The sequence below is a fragment of the Chrysoperla carnea genome, chromosome X, assembly GCF_905475395.1.
Source record: "Chrysoperla carnea chromosome X, inChrCarn1.1, whole genome shotgun sequence".
In the NCBI taxonomy this organism is placed as follows: Eukaryota; Metazoa; Arthropoda; class Insecta; order Neuroptera; family Chrysopidae; genus Chrysoperla; species Chrysoperla carnea.
This window is the reverse complement of record NC_058342.1, coordinates 18,264,184-18,285,823: the sequence shown is the minus strand read 5'-3', so window position 1 is coordinate 18,285,823 and position 21,640 is coordinate 18,264,184. Positions and strand designations below refer to the sequence as shown.

The 21,640-nt window shown below is 29.0% G+C and overlaps 1 protein-coding gene across 2 annotated transcripts in view; it reads left to right on the top strand.

The window, feature by feature from the left end:
- The window catches only part of LOC123302565 (neuronal acetylcholine receptor subunit alpha-7), a 168,029-nt gene that overhangs the window by 141,446 nt on the left and 4,943 nt on the right, over positions 1-21,640 (top strand). For both annotated transcript variants that reach the window (XM_044885537.1, XM_044885535.1), the window contains one exon: positions 20,605-20,714. In XM_044885537.1, the coding sequence (XP_044741472.1) occupies positions 20,605-20,714 (110 nt within the window). The remainder of the gene's footprint in view (positions 1-20,604; positions 20,715-21,640) is intronic.

Genomic DNA, 21,640 nt, shown 5'->3' with positions numbered 1-21,640 from the left:
AGATTTCCTCCACATCTTTCGAATAAGAAACGTTGAATATCGCTTTTTGATTAAAATTTACTGCGTGTTATGCAATTCAAAATTTTTCTTAAAACTAGTGTTATATGCGAAATTATTCATTTTCAATTTAGGCGCCAATGAAAAGGGCCTCGCACAAATTAAATGTAATCGGCATTTCGGTCAAACTTTTTCAAAATTTGGCAAGTGATAGTTTAAGTCATTCTAAAGCAAAGTTCCCATGGTCACAATACATAAAAATGGCAGGATTTCATGTTATATCTAAATTAAATTTGGAAAATGTACTTATTTGTATAATATATGCCTATGTGTTTATAGGCAAATACATATACAGATATGTATAACTACATGCATACGTGTGTTTTTAAATGTAAGGGTGTTGTTGTTAATTCTTGTTTTTTTGAATAATTAAAAAAAATGTTACGAAATTGAAAGAAGAAGCAGTGTTAAATGTTCAGTGGATCAATAATATGAATTGTTAAGATCAATATTTTCACCTACATATATAATACGTACTTGATTTTTGACAATTATATTACAATAATTTTTTTATACAAATGAGTACATTTTCCAATTTTAATTTAGCGATAACTTGAAATCCTGTCATTTTCATGACTTGTGACCATGGGAACTTTTATTCAAAATGACTTAAACTATCATTCCCCAGAATTTGAAAAAGTTTGACAGAAATGCAGATTACATATAATTTGCGCGAAGTCCTTTAAAGAACGTCGTGTAGGAAAGTTTGGAAAATAAAATTGGTTTAAATTATTTAGCTTTGGAAGTCTAGTTATGAGCTTTACAGAACTCGATTTTGTAAGTGCTGAATAGTTTGAAGTGATTCTAACAGTTTTTAACAATGCAATTACATTTTTTGAACGGAAATGTATTCGTTTGCTTAGTTTTTTTTTTTTTTTTTTTTTTTAACGAGCTTTACGTAAGCATAAGTTAGTTACGATAATAATAAGTAACACACAGCCTAAGTATAAATAACGTAAAACGTTTAGGCTGGCGTATGTGATATAATTCAACTGCATTAATTTGAGTTTTGGGTTTGAAGCAAATATGTTATATATAACATAGAGGCTTAAAAGTTTAGGAAACGCAATAAGTGAAATGTTGACCGTTAAAGAGAGACCGAAAAAGGGGGACGTCTTCCCTCTTTGTCTCTCAACCTGACAAAGCGCTATTTTAATATTTTGAATTATTGTATAAACACGTGCATGTCTGTGTATTTCATATAGTTACGCGTACTTTATGCCTCTCTCCATAACGATTAGCCGTTTGGATGGCCAAATTACGGTTATACAGGGTAAGCCATTTTAATTTATAGTGGTTAATAGCTTATTTGGCAGTTAAACAATTATAGAGCTTGATGGGGGACATCAAATTCTGAACTCAGATTGGACCTTATTCTTCGGGTTTCTTTAATATCCAATTTAGATCCTAAATGGTAAAAGATAGCATAACACTTTAAATTAGAAAGTTGATCCTCTTATTAGAAAACTAATAATTTTTGTATAACATTTTTTCGAAAATTATCAGCTTTCTTTTATGTTATTATTGCATTTAATCGAAAAAAAAATACGTTTAAAGTTTATGGATAATTGTAGGTCAAAGTCATTGACACAGGCGAATGCCCTCTATTGCCCTTGACAACTTTTGGTTAAAGCAATAATGACATATTTTTAAGTCGCAATTCCTCCGAAAGCTGATGAAAAATTGTTAGTTTTTTTATGAGGATCAACTCTCTGTCTTATTCTATCTCTCAACGTTTTAAATCTAAATTGGATATTAAAGATATATTATAAACATTTTAAAATTGCTCAACTTGAAAAATTTTGATGAAAAATATAACTAAAAACTGATTAGTGTGGATATTGACAGTAAAATCTCAAAAATCGGGATCTTCAGATTGCTACTATGTCTTCGAGTATGCAATGATAAAGACATATTCAGAATGAAATATTTTAATAAAAAGTTAAATTTGGATGCAATTTTTTGTAAGCTTGACTCGTATTAATTGGAGTAATTTAAAAATAACTCTGGTATTTTTAAAAAAATTGAATTAATAAAAAAAAAAGTATATTAACTATGCACCAAATCGATAACTTAAAAAAATTTCAAAAACTACAAACACAAAGTCGTAATTAAACTTTTTTTTTCGAAATATTTCAGATTATTAAGTAATTAGGTAATTTAGGTGAAAAAACAATTTTTTTTGAATTATTATTTATGTAAATTACCTAATTACTAAAATCAATTTATATAAAATGGCTTATTTAAGAAGGGGAGAACGGGTTTATTTGTTGCAGGTGTAACAATACTTCTGTCCCAAACAGTTTTCTCACTCCTGGTCGCGCACGTTCTAACTAAGACTTCTGATGCGGTACCCTTGATAGGTTAGAATTCAGTGCAATTCTCTCTATTAATGCAAGATCACTTAAAAAAATTCTATAGTTTTTTATTTTTTTTATTAATTTTTATTTTTTTTGGTTCCCACTCTTTTTTTCCTGGTCTTGTGAAACAAATAACAATCAAATCAAATAGTTATCTCTATTGCTTGACTTACATGGTTTGAATATTGTACTGATTTCTTCAAACGCATTGTACGATTATGGAGAGATTCTAGTCTAGAGTTTTAAAAATTCGATAATTTGTGTTTCAAAACAAGAGTTAAAAAATTATTGAAATTATCAGGTGCATAACATTCAGAATAACTTTAATCGCGATTATCTCGTATTTCTTGATCTAATATTCTATTAGTAAGGTATTAATTCATTCAAATTAAACATTGAACCTTGCATAAAATCAGGTTTTTCTTTTTTTGATATTTTGTTTGCAATATAAAGTTAATGTTAAATCCAATCTCGGGAAACGACCGGACCATTCCGAAAAATATGAAAAATCTCCAAAATTTTGACCTTGTTTCATTTTTTGACCTGTAAGGACTGGTTTTTCATCAAAACTGTAATTAATAACTAACTGTAATTTATTTTTAAAGAAGGTTAAATGTACAACAATTTGCGATCAAGGCGGTTTTTGTAAGACTAATAGTTTCGGAGATACACCTTTTCAAAGTTTGTATTTTTTTTCAAGTTATACGATTTTTCGCAAATTTTCATCTTGTAAACCGTTAGAGATAGAACAAAATGTTATTTACAAAAAAATAAACTACTTTTGTTTGAAACATTTTTTCGTAAACATCACTGTTTACCCGTGAAGGCTGCAAATTAGGATAAAATTTTGGTGTCCATTTTCTCCAAAACTATATAAGAGAGGATTTGCAGGTAGCTTCAACTAGTGGTCTATGAAACATTCTAGAAAAACGCAAGAATATTTTGGAAAATTATCTTTCGAAAAACAGTGATGTTTACGAAAAAATGTTCTGAAAATTATTTATTTTTTATAACAAATATTTTTTACATTCAAACTTTTGTTCTATCTCTAACGGTTTACAAGATGAAATTTTGCGTAAAATCGTGTAACTTAACTAAATAAAAAAACTTTGAAAAGCTGTAACTCCGAAACTATCGGTCCTATAAAACCCGCCTCTATCTCAAATTATTGCAAATTTAACCTGCTTAAAAAATAAATTACAATTTTTGATGAAAACCCAATTCTTCCGAGTCAAAATCGACAAAAACTGAAATAAAGTCAAAATTATCGGTTTTCTTATTTTTTTCTCATGATCCGGTCGTTTCTCGAGGTCGAAATTTTCGATTTTATATTGCCTTTTCATTTCAAACAACACTCTCTTTTCATGTATAATTTGACTGAATTATATGCTTTACTAATAAATGTGATTAGAGTATTTTCACCTATACTTCATTTGTTTTATCGAGTTCGATCTTTTAATTCTTATTTAAAATAACTTATATTTAGCTAAAATATAAATTCGAATCAATTAAATTGTACTATATGGCTCGAAAACACACTTTAAAGATCAAAAAGTTGGCCTCGATAAAACAACTCAAGTATAGGTAGTGTCATGAAGAAATACACATATGCGATCGGAACTCGAACCGTCAATCTCTGTCTTTTTCGTGGTGATATGTACACTTCTTTATTATCGGCTCGGTTTCCATCCAAATGTATATTAAAAATATGTCTCATATGATGATATATTACGATGATATATTTCAATGTGCCGCCATTTTGCACAAATGAAATATTCCGGTTAACAAAAATGACGAAATATTCTATCGATTATCGTGCAGGAACGAAACGTGTTCCATTGAGGAGGTTATTTTAATAAAAATTCCCAAAATTTTGGTCAACATTTCGACACATTTCCACATTTATCTCTTGTATAACCGGACTAGATTGAAGTGATCTACTTATGCTAAGTTTCTTTGTTATGACAGAAAAAAGACCAAGATTCTTATTTAGATGATGTAAATTTAAGAGCTCACAACCCAACTTCTAGAAAAAATATATAACTTTTTTATTTGACATTAATTACGGCCGAGCTACATGTCTCGTGTTAGGAGAAATGTGATGGTCATTAGTTTAAAAAAGTTTGATCAAAATGAAGTATTATTTTAAAATCTCGACTAGAATCTCCCCTTAACATACTATTTTTCTTTTTAACTATGATTCACATTTTTGTTTTTTAATAATCTTTTGGCTTGTTGATCATTTAGTGTAAGTTTACACGTACTGATCACTGTCAAAATTCGACTGAACCTTGATTTAATTAAGTATCATTGGAAGAGATCAATAGTCTGTAATTTCGGAAAATTTTAAGAGTATTTTGCAACAATTATAAACCTACAATTGTACATCAATATCAATAAAGAGAGAATATCAATTGGGTTTATAAGAATATATTTAACCAACATTCGCAATATATATCGAAAAAACGGCCTTAGTAACCAATTAAATCAAATTTTTATTTATTCTTTAATTAATCCAAGCAGCTCTAAAATCCTTCAGCTCAGTCTATCTAACGTCAAAGGTAGCACAGAACTGCCGTCATAAATAAACTAGCGAAACAAATGAATGTCAGAAACAATTTTCCAGGTTCTTCAACATTGTGGAATCAAGCAACATGTGCCTAGCAACATAATTATAGGTGCAAGGTTTACAAAGACGCGGCAGGTCGTGACTTGAGGGAGAAGTGTCGAATTTGTCGAGGTCGTCGAACGAATATGACGTATATTACAGACAGCCTTTTATCACTGATCACCGATTTCATTTAAGAAAAAACTATATGCAAAGGTTTTTTTGACCACGGAACTTTCAAACTTCCCGGTAAAGTGATAAATTACCCGAATTTTTACGAAAAAAACAGAGACTGTGCTTCCCAAGAATTTTTAAGGTGGCAGCCTTAGATATAATAAATAAATTGAATAACTTTTGAATTAGTATGTTTGTCAATCCGAACGTTGACATAATAAGATTGTATATGCAAAAGTTCATTACATTTGGACAGTTATTTTGTAACAGATACGCAAAAATAAGGTTGTTAATATGGTTCGAACTATTATTTATATTATTTATGTTTTAACGTCACTTCCGTTTTGAAATGACTGTTAATGTATGGTAATGAGTTAAACATAAGAAAAATCCTATTTATAATTTTCCCACCTCGTGTACAAAGAGGTTGTAGTTGATAGAGTAATTTTAAAATTATCCTTTTTACACAGTTGACACACGTTTTCCCTGTGACTAACTTCATAACTATCAGTGATAATTGCACAGGAAACAATTAATATAACTATCGAGGTTCAGTCGATCTTTACTAAATTAAATCTAATTACAGAAAGCATATTAAATTTTATATTATTTTTTTTACATCAACGATTATAAATATTATTCAAAGTACTCTTTTATTAATTGAACGGAAATTTCCTTACACATATACAGGGTGTTCTATAATTGATTGCAGAACTTAAACTCCCTGAATAAGCTGAGAAAAAGGAGAAGAAAATGTTCTTTACCAAATTTGGATTTGAGGCCTAATTAACGAGATAATTAACCTACTCTTATATTAATAAACTAATATAAATATATTTATCAAAATAAAATGCATCCAATAGAACACTCCTTAAACAGAGCATGTGTTTTATCATAGTGTAAAAGAGTGACCTCATTGCGAAATCACTACAAAGAAACTCCATCTAATACATCGCGTATCAACTTACAACTTCAACACAATATACAAAGAGTCACTTGTCTGTTACTCTGTTGAGTGCACGGTCCGTTTTGATAAATACATGCTATGTAAGATTGAGAACGATTTAAGGTATTTAACAAAGGGGGAGTAATATAACTTGGTTTTTATGGGTTAGTTGTTATAAAAATATAAGTAGTCAAATAGAGTTTTTTTGTATAAATTTTGCATTTAGGTCACTCCTTCACACTATGATAAAATACATCCTCGCTTTAAATAGTGTTTTATTGGATGAATTTTATTTTGATGAATATGTTTTTTATTAATTGATTAATATAAGAGTAGGTTAGTTACCTCGTAAATAAGGTCTCAGATCCAAATTTGTTAAGGAACATTTTCTTCTGTTTTTCTCAGTTTATTCAGGAAGCGAAAGTTCTTTCGTCAATTAAAGAACATGCTGTACAGCAAAGGAACACTGTGTTTAATGTAAATGAAAGTGTTTTGGAAAATCAAGTTTAGAGTGAGGTGGTACAGTAGAATAACCGTAATATTTGGATTTGGAAGAAAAAAAAATGCGGAACGAATTATACAAAATTTTTTTGTCCAGTTAACTTAATAATTTTGTGTAATTCGTTCTCAAATTTGCTTGGAATAAGATACAAATATTAATGTTTTTCCACTGTATCCCACCTAGTCCTAATTAATTGAGAGTATTTATAAAAAGAGGAATGTTTCATTTCAATGTTTTGCTCAGTTTGTGGACTAAAGAATGGAAAAGCAATTTTTTTTTTTAACTTATAAATATAATATCATTAACAATCGTCACAATATCGTTAATTCTAAAATATGACTTTGGAACTAAGGGCAATGTATCTTCATGATACGAAAATTACACGTAACATCACATTGTTTCTGATCAATTTGAGAGCTGAGAGGTGATTTCTGCTCATTATGCTCTTTTGTTTCACACACATAAGAGTAATTGGGCCGTCATACGCCTGTAACAATTAGATAAAAATGACACAAGTACAGATTACCAAAATCATATTTAAACACAAATGACATAAAACTAGCTTTCTAATGGATCCGATAATGAAAAAAATAGACCCGGAAAAACAAGAAAAATTTCTGTAATATTGTCCCATTTTTAAAGGCAAGGGCTAAAAACTTCAAAGCCCAACCAACTTTTCTATAGTCGACAAACTCAACTTACCCAACTCGTAATTACAACAAAATTCAGGTTCTATAAACCGGTAATACGACAGTTAATAGAGGACACGGCCATGCCTATATGTTCCGAATATATTACGTTTACTTATTCGGGTACCTAAAATGATTTCAATGCCACGAAGGTGGAAGCTACGGGAAGTTTACAAAGTATATAAATTTACTTATTAAAAATATATTTTGAGCGCAAAATTCACATTTGTCTTCTTCCAAACGGATGTAAATTGAATAAATAAATATGTATAAACTTTATTTACTTCATTTTCGTCACTTCCACCTTTTTAACATATGGGCTAGCAGAAATAGACAGCTAATTCACATTAGCTTCTAGCAGAAAAGCTGGATACCAAAACGCGTTCCCTTTTTTCATGTTGTATAAAAGAGTGGACTTCTACTAGATCTCAGAAAAGCTTTCCTTATACTACACTGAAAAAAAAAATTAAAATTATGACCTCGTCCCGAAGTTGGCTTTTTCATATTGAAATAAAGTAAAAATATGTTCAAACAATTTCCTAACGATTGAAACAAATACAGCTAAATACTTACAATAAAATGGGATTGAATTTAAAATATGAATTCATTGATACAAAATCACTGAAGTTAAAACAAAATCATTACTTCTATGAAAAAGCTTCATTTTAGTTTAAAATCATGCATTTTATTGATGGAAAATAAAATTGTACTTAGTTGGAATATATATTCCTGTAAATAAAGTGAATCAATGAATTAAAAGAAAATTTCTTTGCGTTTAAATAGAGGAATTGGTTATGATCGCATATCTATCACGACCATATGTGATTGAGCCAACTACACGGAGATTGTTGTTACTAATTTACAGAAAGTTTGAAATAAACTTATTGATCATTTTTATAATATAAACCATATTTTTTGTTATATATAACAAGCATAGGTAGCGAAGTTGTAGACATAGAACACTAAAATCAACAGTAATCAAAATGTCGCTGCTTCGAATACGACTTGAAGAAATCTAATTTTTTAAATGATCCTATTAGCAGGTATAAACCTTTTATTTTTTTACCTGCTCATGTAGTTGTGACAATCACATCAGTATTTTGTTATAATATTTATATGTGATAGAACCAATCAAAAAAGATTGTTTAAAACTATGTAGCATTTCAAAACAGCAATGTTTGAAATTTGTTAGACAGTATATTACTTTCTTAAAAACAACTCATGCGTTTGTTTCAACTTTGATCTCACGATAATGTTGAGACTACCTCATATCGGTTCGTACTAATAAGTTTTTTTTCAGTGTAGATATAAAATATTTTAATGTGCGTCCGCATAAAAGCGAATGTGTATTTAACCGCCTATTTCTACTGAATATGTGCGTTGAATTAAATCCTCTGTAAACAATTGAAACTAGAACGTAATGTGAGCAAATATTTGTGGCTTCCATTTTAAATTTTTCCGGCTATATTAACAATTATTTCTGTTGCTATTTATGATAATGTAATATTGCCATCATGAATTGTTTATCAAATGAGTCACATTTGATGTCAAAATAACACAAATAGTTACATAGTATTAAGATGGCGACATATTTATGTTAAATTTACGTCCAATGTATATTGGCTACGTTCAGAGTATCTCAACTGAGCAAAATATGAAATGTAGTATTTGCCTAATTAATAATGATCTAAACCAAAAGATTAAATTATGCCTTATAAATAAAACAAAATCAGAAGATTGATTGATTACGTGCGTGAGCGAATTTTTAAGTACAAAAATAAATGTCGAAAATACAAAAAATAGCATGCCTTCTCTCTTCAATTCTTTTTATGCCTTTATTATCAAAGAACAACAAAAAACAAAACAATAATTTCGGATAAACTGTCTGCAAATTTCTAGCAACTTATTTAACGGCACTAATTAAATACACATTTATACAATTTTTTTTCAACTCAATCTATAATTTTGATTTTCGTGTTGTGTCGCTTTTCCAATCGCAAAAACTCAACTACTTTTTTCGATATAGATAATACGAGAAATTTTTTTTTGTTTATTTTCTACTGTTTAATTTTTCATTTGCATTTTTTTCAAAACAAAAAAGTTTCTCTTACGCACACTCAAATTTTTGGTTTTGTTAATTTTTATTTTTAGTAAAATGTTTTTTTCAAAAGTCAAATCGCTTTTTTATTTATTTGTGGTGATTTAGAAAACACTCTGTCAAATAGGGAATTGTATCTATTTTGAACGAGGATATACTCAGACTGCTTTGGTGTGTGGACAAGTGAGAAAGTCAAATTAAATAAAATTATAAATAAAATATTTTTAACTTTTTTTTTAATCTGAAAATTACTTGGTTGAATGATTTAAATATAAAAAATTGTTCAGTTAATTCATATTATTAAATCCTACCTTGAAATTTTGTGTTACGTTTTAAAAGAAAATTTTTGAAAAATAATAAATTGATACAATTCAGGAACAAAAAAAAAAAAAAATAAAAAATAGTAACACCAATTTCAAATCGTTATTCGTGACCTCCTCGCATTTAAAATGTACAAATTAAATAAGATTGAATAAAATTTAACTGAACTAAAAAATTTTTTTGTTGATTCACTAAATATAATAAATAGTGGAGTCAACAAACAGTTTTATTTCGAACTACGTAGAAACTATTCCGATTCGAATAATTTTGAATCTAAAATATAACAATTATAAGCTACAAATTACGCGATTTAACCAGACCTAGAGAGCTAGGAGGGCTTAAAAGAGGTATAATATCATCTTTTTGTTTAAAAATATTTCCAAAACTATGAGATTTATTGGTTATTTCAAGTATAGCAACGTGGGGTTTAAGGAAAACATGTATACCTTTCCCAATAATCCAAGATTTGTTTTAAAGCACAATCAAAAGCTTGACAAAATAGAGCAAAAATTGCCATCGATCACTCGTTACCTCCCAGCCATTAAAGACGGTGGCCCCTCAATAATTTGATTCTATGGATGTAAAAAAAATAAACAACCAATATGCACTATTTGTTAGTAATGACACTCCCAAATTCGATTTTTGATGTTTACAAAGATATTATTCAGTAACCTGTCTTCATTATGTAATAAGCAAGTGAACAAACAAACAATTGACTGAGTTAATTGTTGAAATACCATGTATAGACAGTATTACACTGTCACATTACACATTCCTACATAACTGATATTCCCATATAATTCATAGTATACAATTTGCGCTCTCACGGGTAAATAGTGAAATTTACGAAAAAATGTTTCAAACAAAAATTGTTGTTTAAACTTTTGTTCTATCTCGAACGGTTACAAGACCCAATTGTTGACCTATGCTGCTCATTTACGAACTCGACTTTGTTTTATGATCCTGAGCACGCTGTAAAAATTTCAGACAGACAGACGGACAGAGAACCTAAAATGGACTAATTAGATGATTCTATGAACACCTATACCAAAATTTAGTTGATAGCATCAATATTTTTAAGCGTTACAAACTTGGAACTAAACTTAGTAAACCTTGATATATATTACATATACACATGATATAAAAACGAACGGTACCTACATCTGACATGTTATCCTACTATGAAATTGAGATAAAATGTGTGTGTCAAAAATTTAATTAGCTTGGTAAATGTTTAAAAGTTAGAAATTATATAGAAAAACAAAATTACACGTGTTATTAATTAGTTTTTTTTTTTAATCGAAAAAACTTTTTTAATCGTTTTATTGACTACCTGATGTTGTGTGCACCTCAAGACGCAAGAGACAACACACTAACACACCTACAATGTGTTTATACATTGCATTCGCCTTTTCTATTTCGCTTTCTCTTTCTCGTCAAGTCGTCACAAATACGCTGTTGTACTGTAGACAGACAAAATGTCGTATTTAAATATAAATGAAATCAAATAACGCGTGCTTCACACGCTACCCCGATTTCCGTTAATATATATCCGTCCTTTTTTACAAAGTCTATAGATGATACACATCTTTAATATATAAAATTAATTTCTTTAATATCTATATATTTTATTAATAGTATTGTAACCAGAGTGATCTCTAGACAAATAGCATCTCATATCTATTCTTATTCGGGTGGTTTACGTGGATCGATGACTGTTCAATAAATAAATTGGGCGCTCGTATAGAGGTACCATTGCCTTTAGCAAAAAGAAGAAGTTTGGGACAATTTTAACTCAAAATCTTATAGTTTTGGATAAATTTATAAAAACAACTATTACTCTTTTAATAGCTACAACTTCTACGTTTAGAACGTCAATTTTTAACCTTTTAAGTAAAATTTTGGACTATCTACATTTTTTTTTTAATTATCGAAACTGGTATAGTATCTACATAGTTAGAAATAACGTACTTTTTACCTGTTTAATGACTCCACTAAAAATAAATATCATTTATCAAATAACTGAAACTTATATTTAAAAAAAAAAAAATTATATAAACGATATTTAGTGAAACATTATGTTTTACAATGCACTCAGTGATGACCGCAATCGTGGGCAACAAGGGTCGTGTGAGGGCCGCTACAGTGCTGATGGTGAACACACAAATCGGCCCTCACCTCATTATGGCTCAAGTGAGCGGCCTGACCCGATTCCCAAGGTAATCAATGCAGCGCATCTTCTAAAAAACCATTTAAATAAAATAATGTTTAGGGACACTGTTTCAAATTCTTATTTGTATTTCCCCGCCAAAAATAATTTTTTGTCAAAAAGTTTTAGTTCTACATAATACGTCATTGCATAGTTTATTTATAATTATTTGAAATACAAGTAATTTGTAATAACAGTGTTTCTATTTATAATAAGTTTAAAACTTAATTATTGGTAGCTGGTTTAAACTAAGAATATCACGCACTTTTCACCAGCTGCGTAAAAATTCATCCACGCTAGCTAATCATTTGCTTGCACATTTTTTTCCTTAATTGATAGATTAATTTTTTATATATAGCTAAAATCGCGTTTGTTTCAAACATTTAAAAAAAAATAAAAGATCTCTCCAAAGAATTACCTCATTCCTAGTTCGGTTGCCAGAGATTGGGTCCGGATTCTTTTAGCATTTGTCCTGAATTTGAATTTCGTTAATAAGTTGGAAAAATGAGGCAAAGTAAGAAAGATATCTTGTAAAATCTTTCCAAAAAATAAAAAAATTTATTAGTATTTTATTAAAAAGCTAAATTTTTAAAATAATTTAGGATTTTCTTGGTTAAAAAATTTGAGTAGCCACCGAATAATAAAAGATCAAATATGGAAAAATTGGAAATTTATTGGAAAAATTCAAAAACTAAAGGTTTCAGAAAATTCTAAAAAAATCTTTATTAATTTAAATAAGCCAAATAATTTTTTAAAATTTAACTTACCTTAAAAACTGACTTTTTTATATTCCTCGAAAAATTTCTTTTTTGAGGTTTCTTAGAAATTCAGATTAAGGACGTAAAATACAATTAAAAAACCTTGATAGAGCAAAAGACCTCTATCGGCCACAGAAACCCCTCTGACGTCTTAACTATCCACAAAAAAAACTGAATTCTTTGTAAAGATCTTTCAAAAAACCACCATCAGCACTTTATTTTATTTTTATTTTAATAATAAATCGATAAATCATTCTTAAAAAATTATTTAAGAATGATTCGTACAATTTAAAAAAAGAAATAAATTATATAAAAAAATTTATTAAATAAAAGTTATGAAACATAATGACATTTAAAACAAACTCCTTTAATCCTAACCTATCCCTAATTAATCCTCCCCTTTAAAACTCAAGGATGCTAAAATACTTTGAGGAGGATACGATGCTACAATTAACCAATTTGTTTTCAAAATCGTACCGATTGAAATCATTTTTCAGTCTTTACTATTTTGTCTTTTATACAAAAAAAGGGAGCTACTTTCAACTTTTCTTTTTTAATTTGTAGTTCTTTAATATTTACCCTTTTCTCGCATGAATAATTTTAAAACTTGCACGTATTTTTTTTTTCTGTTTTTGAAATACATATTTATACAGATGTCATATTATTTTAAACTAACTCAAAATATTCAAAACTACTCAAACAAAATAGTGCAGCATGGAATAATGTTAAAGTTTTAGAAGAACAAGAAGAATTTAAAATCAAATTAAGTACAAACCTATGTCTAGCACATTTCAGCAAGTTTTTACTTTTTATCTCATAAATCGTAGAGGCAGCGTTCAAAAAAACCGCTTTTAAAGAATTTGTTCATTGATCGTCACTGTGTATCTGGATAGAGAATCCTTGTACACAAAGCGCCGCCAACTTAAATGTGTGTTACTAAATATAAACGAAACTGCTCATGTGCAACTTTAATAGCATCTTAGAGTAAAATTCCTTTAGCGCATGCGTTGTTTCATATTATTTACTTGTATTTTTTAATGTTGATGACGTTAGTGTAAGCACTTTCTTGATTATGGGATTCTCTATCCAAGCACATCAAAATATGTAGATCAGTGGTTTTCAAATATAGTTAAATAGTACAATTTACATATGATTTGTATATATATATAAAATTTTATAAACAAATTTTCTTTTTCGCATGATTTTTGTTTTCGGTCTTTAAAACAGCTAATTTATTAATATAACTTGATAATAGCTTTCGATAAGTTTTCGTGGCTTTTGATATTTGTACCATTTTTGTAATAAAAGCTTACACAAGTTTATAAAATTTTTTGAAAATTTAGAAATAGATGCAGAAAAGTCAAGCCGATTCTTCTATAGCGGTAGTAGGGACATGTTATAAATTTTACATGCTTACACCAAAGATGTATATGAGATCAGCCTGTTTTAATTCTCCGTAATACATAACCACAAAAAAAATTAAGATGCGTTGATCGTTTGGTGATAACAATGCGGATCTTGCCCGTAAAATCAAACAAAAATCTTGAAATTAAAATTTTTCAAATCGAACAGAGACGCATTCACATTGGTATTAAATTTTGTATTGAACAATTAATTTTTTAGGTATATTACTAAACTCATGTACGTCGTTTTTTACAGTATTTTATTCATTGAATTATTAATTTTTTTTTCACTTGATATCAAGTTAGGGATGCCATCCTTACCAGACTCTAAAAATGTAAGAAAATTAAAATATCGTTCCATTTAGAAGCATTGTATTTTTATGCCTTTCAAAGGCAGAAAATAGTCATAATCTTTAACATACGTAATGTTGTAGCTTAATTACACGGCATGTTGGGACCGATATTTAGGATTTTTGGTGGGGGTGTTGGGCCTGTATGTTGGATCTGACATGCCCACGAAACAATTTTAAAGAATCCTACTTGTAGCAAACACTCTAGTAAGATTCTTACTTCTAAGCTTCTTAACCATTTTTATGATTGTCAGCTATGCAATTTCAGTCACCTATGCGCGTCTTCTAAAATGCGTGCCAATCAGCTGACAACATTTCAATTTCAGGTAGTTTGATAGCCAAATCACTTAAAGAGCCTAATTTTTTTTATTTGAAAGATTATACTTAAATGCTTCCATAGAAAAACAGTCAGATTTTCTACCGCATGATTCACGAGATACAATCAACTAAAGCTGTGCAAAAATATAAGGGGTTTTTATAAGTGTCCTTGTTCAATTACCCTGGAAATCGAAGATTTATAAACTTTTAATAGATAGAAGTCTCAAACGTGCATTAGAAATAATTCAAAACGATTTACCGTATAGGCACTTTCTGTTTAATTAATTTTTTAATATTATCATCTGCCTTATATCTCTGTTATTAAAAATTTATAAATTTATTAATTCAGTGAATATCATTCGATAACCAGCAGCCAATGATAATCAGTAGATATTAGTAAATTTCATTTAATAATATTCAACTAAAAAAGGATATGAACTGATTTCAATTGCATTCAATTATTTTGAAAAAAAACTATTAGATTATTTCATTGGTTTGGTCAATTCCCACTTTTTTTTATTATAATATTTTTGCAAGAAAACATTACATTATAAGTAAAAAAAACAAATTACGTCAAAATAGGAGTGTTTTTAATTTAACGTAAACAAGTTTTAATAATTTTGTATGTTTATGTTAAATTAAAAATACTCCTACTGTGACGTAATTTGTTTTTTTACTAATAATGTAATGTTTTCTTGCAAAAATATAATAATAAAAAAAAGTGGGAATTGATCAAACCAATGAAATAGTTTTATATAATAGTTTTGTTTAAATGTTTTTTTTTTAAATAATATAATCCAATTGAAGTCAGTTCATATCCCTTCTTTAGTTGAATATTATTAAATGAAATTTAATAATATCTACTTATTATCATTGGCTACTGGTTATCGAATGATAGTCAGAGAATTTACCAATTTATCAATTTTTGTCATACTTGTAGCGCCCAAATTAGGATTCAGATCCAAAATTAGTAAATAACTTTTTCCTTCGTCTTTATGAGCTTATTCTGTAGGACCACGATCTGCAGTTAATAACAGAACGCCCTGTATACCGATTGTAAGCTATCTCGTCATCCATATAAAATATATGAAGTAAGAAGAGTTTTTTTTTTGGACGCTCTCATATATAACACAAAAAGGGATTGTGTACTGTGTGTAATGGTTATGTGTTACTGTGTTTGATTGGTTATTGTATGTGTACAACTTCAAGTGATGAGTCTGACCGGCTGAATGTATACACATATACAATCCCTCTTTGTTTTATACATAAGAACCTCCGTAAGAACTCATCTTACTTGATATAACATAAATGTCTAACGATACGGTTTACAAACAGTATATAACATGTTATATTTATGATTAAAACGCATAGTGCACGCAAATTTGAATTGCAAAAAATTCCTTAGAATATATATATCGCGTTTATGAATGGTATCATAATTAAATACCCACAAATATTAATAAAATTTTAAGTTTTATTTTACTCTTAATTAAAATAATAGGTAAATTAAAATTACGTTACATTTTGTAAAAAAAAGGGAAATTTTGAGGTTCTATTTACAAATATTAAACAACTGGTCATTGAATTTGATAGTTAGTTTCAGTCAACTCGCTAATTTTCGTCTATCAATTGACTAGTTAAATTTTTTTGTATCATTAGTTGTAAAAAATAATTCAAAAACTATTGCTGATTTGACTTTGAAGTAATTTGGGTACCAAATTACCTTAATCCAGCAGCTAGATTGAATTTCAGAAACACAAGCTGTATGAAAAGAAAAATTTTTTTGAAATTAAAATTCGAAAGGATTGCAAATAATTTTTGGAATTACATTTATATACTTCATGAACGGCTCGATGTCTAGGCCGATATATAGGATCGCGTATCCACCTTACACGACGGCTCCACATGTCAGATAATTTAGCGACGACTTAGAGTACGGATGGTACCTCTACTTTCAAATAGTTTAAATAGAACGCATCCCTTTGTTAATATATGGCTGGTTGAAGTTATTATCTTTGTGTTAATAAAGTTAGTATATTAGTCAAGAATTAAAAGATTATTATTTAATTTCTTTACAATTGTTATGAAAAACAGAAATTCAACCTTGACAGATATATTGACTTTTGACAGCATATTATGAACTGTACCAATGTGATATGCTTCGTGTGATTCGATGTCTTTGTTGCATTGTTATCATTTTCTTTACATTAACCGATGTATAAACTATTTTCACAACAATAGATATTTACGTACCTTACACAATTTATATGATATCTATCGGAAAACCGGGGGAACATGATGTCTGTGTCGATAAACGATAACTTATGAACGCATTAGTATATCTATCACGTATAGAAATACATCTTTTCGTTTTTTGATTAAATTTTTATGCATTTCACTAAAAGACTGTAGTTTTTCGATCTTATTTTTTTTCAAAAATGTATTGTCTTTACAAATTTTTAATCAATTTCATTATATTGTCAATTGTTTAATACTAGAGTCATTTGGTTCAAAAAAATGACGTTACCTGAAAAGTTTTGAAATTAGGTGATTTTATAGATTTTGAGGTGCTCTTTTCGAATTTCTATCTCGTATCTTTGCCGCTCACGCCGCCATATTGGAAAAACGGCGTCAAAAAACAGTTTTTTGACGATATCTTATTTCTAAGTTACTTTACGAGGAAAATATTTCTAAACAAAATTAAAATGAAGAAAATTTCCTACAATTTATGTGCTGACCATTCTTTTCGTGAATTCAATAGTTTCGGTGTACTAGCCGAAAAACTCTTGGTTATGCTGAATAACTCGTTTAAACAAGCTAATACCTCTCTAACATACCTCTCAAAAGTGATATGTTTCTTTTATTACAATAAAAGTCAATTTTTCATTAAAGTTTTTATCGAGAGCCTGCTCATAAGGTTTATCTAGGCAATAATTTATCGCTGGTATTCAATAAAACATAAAAAAATTGTAACTGTTAGAAAATTGTGAGCCGGCAGAACTCAAAAAAATAATTAGTTTGCGTTCATTGAGCAATGGCTTCTAAGAAAGGAACTGTTTTATTTGCGAAAATCTACTAACTGATGATGAAGTAGCTGAAGTAAAAGAAAAAAAAGATTAAAGTACATTCAAGTTGGTATGGAAACGAGTTATTTCGCGAAAACGTGTCTTAAGTAACACTTTGCGGCGCTTGTAGATATTTAGCGATAGTTAGGGAAATGTAGAAAAAAAGAAAGTTATTAAGCAGTCAGTGGGGAGCAGTTGTTAGGCTGATGTACTGATAAAATTCAAAATTTAGAATATAGAATATAAAATTTTAAAAATAAAAAACGGAAGATTTGCGAAGGCCAAAAATGATGCGAATGTCAAAAACTTACGTAATAAGATTTTTCAGGCGGGAATTATAGAACACACATTCTGAACTTGGCGTATGGCTATAATTGTTTGAGTCTCTAGAGGTAGAGAGAAACGTGAGCTCCTTACTGTCCCCCTTCCAGATATTATTACCTACAGGGTACAGGGCTGAATATTATTACCTACAGGGTACAAGGTATGAGGTTTTACTGAAATTTCTACACTTGAAAAAATTTTACAAATAAATGTGAAATACAGTTGCAGATTCATGGCTCCACTGTTATTCGGAATTTTTAAAAATTACGCGAATTACACGTGTTTATCACATAAAATTAGTAAGGCTCAGGAAGAAAGGCTTTCCTTTTTTCTTATTGAAAAACTAAATAATTTACTTAGAGTAAGGAATAAGGCTTTCTTTGAAAATGCATTTTTGCTATTGAATAAATTAAATATGTACATAATAATTAATTGGCATAAATGCACTTGAATTTTATGTTTTATAGATATTAATTTGGATTTCTAGCAAATTAACGCTAATTATAATTATTACAGTAGAATCTCGATAGGTTAAATACCAAGGGAAATGGAGTTTTTTACTTACTAAGGGTTTAAGTTTAGGAGTTTTTAATGGTTCTTATTTTTACTTAGTGAGATTTATTCATGTTCTTTGCTTATTGATTAAACGTATTGTGTTATGTATATAACAGGTATGTATTATGATTTATATACAACAAGGATTAAGGAGATATGAAAGGATTGAATAATACTAGGGATTTCAATAAAACTTAATACATTTTTTTAATTAACAAAGTTTCCAAAAATCACAGAAAATTCCCAGGTCACCGGACTTTCTATTATTATTTTATCCTTCAAAGTTGTCTGAAAAAATAATATAGGTTATCCTTTTCAACTAGATATTTCTATATCAAAAAATCAAGAGAGTGTGATAAAAAACTATCTAAAATATTTAGACAATCTTGTAGTTAATAAAACCATAAAAATATAAGGTTGTCGATGATATAAAAACAAAATTTTAATTTAATTATGAGTTCATCAATGATCCATCATTTGATACACAGAGACGACTATATTTAGAGTATTAATGATGGAAGAGAGAAATCTATATTATCAAACTTATAAGCAGCACTTGCACACAATATATTATGTAGTTGCTTGGTATTGTATAGCCAAAAATAACACATTATTTGACTACAAAACATGTATTTCGTTTATATGTATGTACCGTGCAATAAACCAAAACTTTTATACAATACTGTAGGGAAATAAACACCTTAAGTTGTGGTAGTCGTCAAAGCATTACTTCAAGTTACTGAGATTCAATGCCCATATTATTCATTTCAAGTATGGGATTTTATCGCTAAGATATTGAGTCACGAGTAAATGTAAACTAAATTTGTTAGGCTCAAATGATTTTTTTTTTTCATTGTATGTCAAGTAAAAAGATGTACTACATTTGTACTTACATGTGTTATCAGATGTAGGTAAGTAGAATGAATAATTACAATACAATATCTTTGAAAAAATCACTTGTTAAAATGAAGACAACATATTTTGGTACACATACTTTGAAATTTTACGTTTTAAAACTTGCCTTATGTTGACCCAAACGACATATTGACCCAAATTAAAAATAGAACAATCATTTTAATGCATTATATAATTATTTAAGCAATTTTTTGTTTTCAAAAATTATTATAGTAACCTATTTTATATAAACATGTATGTTATGCAAAACACAACATTGTAAACAATATTTCTGTTAAATATTATATATCTATGAGAGCTAAAATTTAGAGTTCTTTTTTCTATCGCCAGATAGAGTCTTTGTAAGCATTAAAGTCCCATTTTAAATAAAAGAGATTATGGGCTCTGGGGGGAAGAGAACAAAAAAATTTAATTAATAGAGGTTTTTACGTTATCGAGATTTTACTGTATATGTTTTATTAAATCCTTTCAAATGTAAATCTGTCAACTTTTAGCAAATAGAATAATAAATTCTCAAAAAATTTTATAATATCGTTTAAGTAAAGAGCTTTTAAAATTAATATTTTGTATATACGTTTTATTTTATTTTATTTTTTCAATAAAAATTTATGTACATATTATTAAGCTGAATTTTAAAATTATATTAACATTTTTTTCAATATTCTGATGGTATGTATTTTTTGTTTTACTATGAATCCACTTATAAGCTTGCATTTTTATGTCGAAAATAGATGGCAGCATTTACGTTTAATGTGTGATTATAATTTATTTATTGTAATATAATTATGGACTGTTTTCTCTTATTTTTATGGTTGTGGTTTTTTTTTCTAAGAACTTTTTTATTAGTATAAGTGGGGCATTATTTTTTTTTTTATTATAATTTTTTTACCTAAATTTTATATTTTGAAAAAAATTCTATGAGCCGATCACGTGATAAAATGAATGATTACAGGTACATATTTCAACTGTATAATGTTTATGGTTGCATCATCAGTCGTTTTAACTGTCGTTGTCTTGAATTATCATCATCGAACAGCTGATATTCATGAAATGCCACAATGGGTAAAATTTTTGTATTTAACATTTTGGGTCCTGAATTATCTTATATATATATTTACTGCTTAATTTTTCAGATATGTTGAAAATTAAATAAAATGTTTAACAACCTTGTCTTTCTCGAAATGCCTAAATAGGCTTCTTTATTCTAGGCACTTACTTTGCGTGAAGCATCCCAGCACACCTTAATATGCCGTCAATATTAATTCACGCCATCAGCCAATCATCTGACAGTATATCAGTATAATCCAGCTGCTGGATTTAATTTCAAAACACATGGTGTATAACCTATGCTAAAAACTCGCGTCATATGCTAAAAACCAGCTTATTCCAACAAAATATGGCATTTTCCTGGTGTATACAGGGTGTCTTACGGTGACCGTCCATTTGAAGTTTCTGGAGAACCAGTCATAATAGAAATCTGAAAACCCACCATAGCTGTTTGGCCAAGTCTATCTAATGTCAAAGGTATCACAGTACTGCCGTACGTCCTTAAATGAGCTGGCAGAACAAATGAATGTAAACCTGGTATGGGTACCGGGACACAGGGACATCCAGGAAATTGCGAAGGCGACGAGCTTGCCAGAAATGGCACAAAGCTACCGGACACAAGCATCAATAAATATCCGGGAGTTCCATATGCGAACTGCAAGTTGTTCCTCAAAGAGAATATATTAAAAAAAGGCCATTCTTAGATGGAGAGAGGAACGTACTTGTGGTACTACAAGACAGATATGGTCTGAGTACAATCGCAGGCGTTCCGAAGATATTATATCACTTCCAAGGGCCTCTGTTCGCCAAGTTGTTGTGGCTACTACAGGACACTGGTTGGACGGCAGGCATGGTGAACGCCTGGGCCTGACAGTGTATCACGACTACTGCAGGAGCTGTCTTCTCTCATCTTCTCTGTCACTGCCCAACTCTTGTCATGA